This window comes from Thermobia domestica, chromosome 5 (assembly GCF_964235325.1).
Source record: "Thermobia domestica chromosome 5, izTheDome1.hap1.1, whole genome shotgun sequence".
In the NCBI taxonomy this organism is placed as follows: Eukaryota; Metazoa; Arthropoda; class Insecta; order Zygentoma; family Lepismatidae; genus Thermobia; species Thermobia domestica.
The window spans coordinates 269,157,099-269,162,756 of NC_137458.1; the positions used below are offsets into that span (position 1 = coordinate 269,157,099).

Consider the following 5,658-nt stretch of genomic DNA (forward strand, 5'->3'; position numbering starts at 1 on the left):
AAGCCTCGAATATTAAGGCATTAAAGTCTATACATACAGAGAAAAAAAAACATTCCATACTTCAATAAATCTCTCTCATCAGTTGGTCAGTTTGTACTGTTTGCTATTACTTTGTCACAAAACAAAAGTATGTCAAGGTTACAGAAAGCGACATTCAGTACAAACATATTTTTGGAGTACATTTGCTTGCAGAAAAATGCCCAAGAATAACAACGCGGAAACAACACTACGCTCCTACACCAACTAGAGATAAAATATTATCAAATATATCTACAAAAACAATGCTAGAAAGTAAACCTTTTAAGATGTATTCGAATATCCTTTGTGATATTTTTGATAAAGATCATTATGTTGAAAAGTATTCAAAACCGAGTTTGATGAAAAACACCGAAGTATAACATACACAGCCTGGGTTAATTAAAATTTTCAGGGACGTTAGTCAAAAATAAATAATTAGTTTCTAAAATACTGAAAGCTTGTTATTTAGATCTTCATATTTTTCTTTTTTTAAAGAAGTAATGTAACAAATAAAGTCGTCAAGTGTATAAAAACTGAGAGTTGAAAGAAATTCTTCACAGAGTAGCCTGGTTCATTCGAGGAAAAGCGATACATTTCTTCGAAATGAAATCGGTGAGTATATTACATTACGACAGTAATTTATTTTCATTTTTATTATTTTTCCAACTTTATTAAGATTTTTCTTTCGCTTTATAACTGTCTGTGTAATTGGTTTGGCGAATAGAATATTTATCACAAAGGAAATATCCTATAAGAAATGATCAGTTCACTCCGGGTTTCTTTATTATTTCAACTTTTCAAATAAAATATTAACCTAATTGAATGTTATTTTAGATTGTTTGTCAGCATTGAAGCTTTTATAGGACGAGACATGCAGTTTAAAGTAATTTTTGAACCACGATAGAATTCGATACTTTACCTCTGAGAATCAAACTCGGATCCACGTTGACCAAAGGAACTTGCTCTGGTTACTAGAGTAGGAATGAGTCGAGTTGATTTTGAGTTTAACGTCCCTTTCAGCAACGAGGCTATTTGAGACGGACCTACTGATTAATGTGGAATTCGAACCACATGAGCTCATGCCGGGAATCGAACCCGGGCCTCCCACGCTGTTTAGCCATAGAATAAGAATGAGAGAAGAAATAGTAAAATATATGTTTTATACATAAAGTTGAATGTATGTTTGGCCGCTATAAATACCAACTCCGCAGAACCATCTGAAATGAATTTTGGAACATAATACTTACCTCAAATTAGAGTTTTGGCATGTCGGTTTGATTAAAATACATCTTCACAGGAAATAGAAGCGGATTCAATATTTATGCCATAAAAATAGAGTATCATAAGAACCTCTTATGTTAGGGAAATGAAACTCGGAGTATATAGACCTAATTAAAAATAATTAGAGAAGTGCCCCAGTGTATTCGAAAACTTCACTTCTAAAGGATAAGGAATCACTTTTTCTATAATATTTTAATTTTCCAATTTGTATTCCCAAAACAGCAAAAATTAAAGAACGATTGTATAGTGATTTTTAAAATGAAACTTTTTTTTTTTAATATTGAATGTTTGAGCCTGGATTGACATGGGGTTTCATTACCAAGCTTTGATTCAAATTCGTATCGTAATGGGGAGAAGAGGTTTAAATTTTCCACAAAGAAATAATAGCTAAACCAAACTGAAATTAATTTTTTGATCTATGTATTTAATGCTGGCTGAAGTTTGGTTTTGGTTATTTTATTTCGATTTAAATGCATGTCCTAAGGAAAAAAAATGGAATTCAAACACTACATAATTTTCATATATTTTCAATAAACTTGTTCTTGCCATTCGAAAAACTGAGTATTTCGTGTAGTTTGTTGGAACTTAGAGACGATACGGATATGGACCTATAAGCTTAATATTGGAACTCCAACCGAAAATCGAACCTGAGACTCTCGTACCGAAGATGCGTATGCTAGCCATATAACCATGAGAAGCTACAGCATTACAGATTAACCCTGCAACTACCATACATTTTTACACACATGTTCTACCATTCGGGTCCAATGGACCCTAATTAAGAATCGAGGATATGGAGTAATTTTATGAGATTTTCACATTGTTTTATTGTATGAAAAACCAAATACAGCGCAATAAATTAACTTTCATGAAGAGAATAAAAATATTGAAAAGTATAATCACGGGTCCAATGGACCCGCTTAGTAGTTCTCGGGTTAAGCTCATAAATGTATTACTCCTGGAATATTACAATGATAACTGAATACTCAAGTAATATATCTTACTAATACATACTAAGATACAGAACATTTCAGAGACTAAAATATTTTCCTCTTGCTAGTTCAGTACTTTCAGCATATCATTATCATACAATTCAGGGAAGAGGTTTGAGCTTCCCTTCTAAGAGTACAATCATTTTACAGAAAAAGTTTAAAAATATGAAAGCATTATTTTTAAAGAGTTCCTGAGTCTAGAAATGGCGTGTTCAGTGCATAAGGGAACCGAGTCCACTTTTTGGCTACTTTTATCACATTACATCTTTAAGTATTTAAAATATTCATGACCAAATGTTGTAATATATATATATATATAATTTAAAGAAACAATGTTAACATTTCCATATACTCAAGCGTACTGTACAAACTTTGTGTCCATTTTTGTGACAACTTTGTTAATTGAATTTGATTCCCTTGCGCTCTGAACACCCCAAATCTTGCTTTAGTCTTTCAATGTTACCTGTTCGCTAAATCTGTCTCTAATGTTGTGATCGAAACACGTGGTAAGTACACACAGGTCTCTCTTGTCTCTACGTCCTTTCCTGTCTGTCTCTGCATTAGCCCTCCCCACTGATCTAGTTGCATTTGGTGCACGTGATCCTGGGATCGATTCGCGGTGGGAAATTTAATTTTAAAGTCATTCACTTTTATTTATTACCCGCCTTCTTTAGCCTAAAGGGTATAAATATTAAACGTTATGCGTCAAACGAACAAACAAAATCATTACGCTCATGCCTTTGCTTGGCTGTCCTGTCTCTTGTCAATGTGCGTCCAGCTAAAGACTGTGGAGTCTCGGTGAAAAAAGAAAACGAGTTCTTATTTGATTGTAAAGTTGACATAACTCGCTTAGTTTCTGTAAGTGAAGTCGGTCTCCTCGTTGATGTAGTAGTCAACAGGGTGTCGTTGAAGGATCTGACGCGTTACTCTGACCATCACAATTTTCCGAAACCCATTCGGAGTTCGAGTTAATCCGAACACCATGGACATTTTAAAATATCCCCATAGGTTTTGTTTTCGTATGCTTCTCATTGGATTAAGTAGAAAAGTTAATGAGGTTACTTAAAAGATCTTGACAAAAAGTTCCGTTTAAGGCATTTTTTTTTTTTTTAAATAAAAAGATGTGGTTAGTGCTCTCTCCTTTTCTACACACGGCACCGGGTTCAATTGCATTTGTAAGAGGATTGAAATTTGAAAGCATTACGATGCATTGAGCTCTACTTAAACTGCAGGATCACTTCTCATGTAGTCTCGATGCTTAAAAGGAATTTTAAACTTCAATAAACAAACAATTTATACCTGAAATATGTATTATTGTTTCCTTATCTTCATGGTCTGAGTTCTAAGCTTTGCGATGGTCTTACAGTTTCCTGTACAAGTGTCTTCAATCATATCAGACCTAGAAGTTTGTTTATTTTATTTTATTTTATTTTATTTTATTTTATTATTTATTTATTTATTTATTTTTTTTTACATACGAGTACCTTAGTTTTCTTCTTAGAGCTCCTTCGTGGCTGAGTGATTAGCGTACGGGCCTTTGGCGTGCAATGCTCGGGTTCGATTCTCTTTAGGAGCTCATGTGGTTCGGATCCGGAGTTAAGCTGTAGTTTTACATCTCGTATAGTCTTGCTGCTGAAAGTATTGCTAAACGCAAATCAATTCAATCCAATCCATTTTTCTTCTTCTTCCATTCCTAATATATGCAGTGTCCTTGCATAATGTAATAACGTTTTGTTATTGTTGGGAAACATCACAGTTGTTGTGCTCAACAATGTACTTTTATTTCCCTCAGTCATATTTAATTTTCTTGCTTTTCTCCTCGTTATATTATTTCATCACCATTAATGTAGAATATGCTAGTGAATGTATTTCTTTTCAGCTTACTTGCTTTTGGTATGAGAAATCTGGGTTCGAAGTTCATGTTGTTCATATCCTAGGTTAAACTCACACCATTGTATTTCATGTAACCTTCGTAGTAATATGCACTAACCTTTTATTTATTTATTTATTTTACAGTTCCTCGTCCTGCTTTTATCTGCTGTAGCCACATTGGCTGATGTGGCCATACTTGAGCCTGCTACAGTATATGCACCACCGGTAGTTACGGAATATGCACCTCCAGTTCCAGTGTATGGACCGCCAGCACCACCACCTCCACCTCCTCCTCCACCACCACCACCACCGCCGCCGCCACCAGCTCCAGTTCCAGTATATGAAGCTCCAGCAATAATATATGAAGCACCTGCTCCAGTACCAGTTCCAGTGTATGCACCACCACCACCTCCACCTCCTCCTCCACCACCACCGCCAGCTCCAGTTCCAGTATACGAAGCCCCAGCAATAATATATGAAGCACCGGCTCCAGCACCAGTTCCAGTGTATGAAGCGCCAGCACCAGTTCCAGTGTATGCACCACCACCACCACCACCACCTCCCCCTCCTCCTCCTCCTCCACCTCCACCAGCTCCAGTTCCAATATACGAAGCCCCAGCAGTAATATATGAAGCACCGGCTCCAGTACCAGTTCCAGTGTATGAAGCGCCAGCACCAGTTCCAGTGTATGCACCACCACCACCACCACCTCCCCCTCCTCCTCCACCCCCACCCCCACCTCCACCTGCACCACCTATTGTATACGGAGCACCTGCACCATCTAGACCAGCCACAACATATGGAGTTCCTACCGTTATTACTGGAGTTCAAGCCGTAGAAGTTATTGGGTTGTAGAAATAAAAGCACCAGTACATCTAAAGAAAAATCTTCTCTAAGAGCAGTATTGGAGAAGAATGATGAGCCATGATTCTCAGAGTATGAAGGAAATTGAAGTGAATGATTGGAATTTCTGTTTTGAATTATTGTTTTAAATACTGTTATACTTTGTTGTAAACTGTTTTATTATATAGCTAAATAAAACATTTTAAGCTTAGAAGGATATTCTTGAAAAGAACACATATCTCCAAAGATAGACTTAAGGTGTACGAAAGCTCAGTGGAAGAGAGTTCACCTCTGGTACGTGAGGTCCTTTGTTCGATTACTATCTAAGTAAGTTTATATGGTGGACAACATCGTGTCTATTTGTTTTCTCAAGATACTCGCGTTTCCTCCCACATTCTCATTCCACCAATTTTTTATCATCATTATTCACTAGTCTTAATCATCTATCCGTCTCCCTTAGCCTAAAGGGCATAATCGTGGGGTGTTAAACTGAAAGATTTCATTTAAATGTAGTTTTTCCAAAGATAGACCTAAAGTAACTGAGTTATGTATTTATTCTCGATTTTAATCTCCAGTTCAATTAACATAAAGAAAATTCAGTTATTAATCTTCATTACAAAATGGAGATAGGCCTATTTAGTGAGTAAATTTT

General features: G+C 36.0%; 1 protein-coding gene across 1 annotated transcript; it reads left to right on the forward strand.

Moving 5' to 3' along the window:
• The first annotated feature begins 471 nt into the window (after positions 1–471).
• LOC145686597 (uncharacterized) lies at positions 472–5,220 on the forward strand. The gene is made up of 2 exons (XM_081760054.1): positions 472–630; positions 4,308–5,220. The coding sequence occupies exons 1-2, from the start codon at positions 622–624 to the stop codon at positions 5,016–5,018; spliced, it is 720 nt and encodes a 239-aa protein (XP_081616180.1). The 5' UTR covers positions 472–621; the 3' UTR covers positions 5,019–5,220.
• The last annotated feature ends 438 nt before the right edge of the window (positions 5,221–5,658 follow it).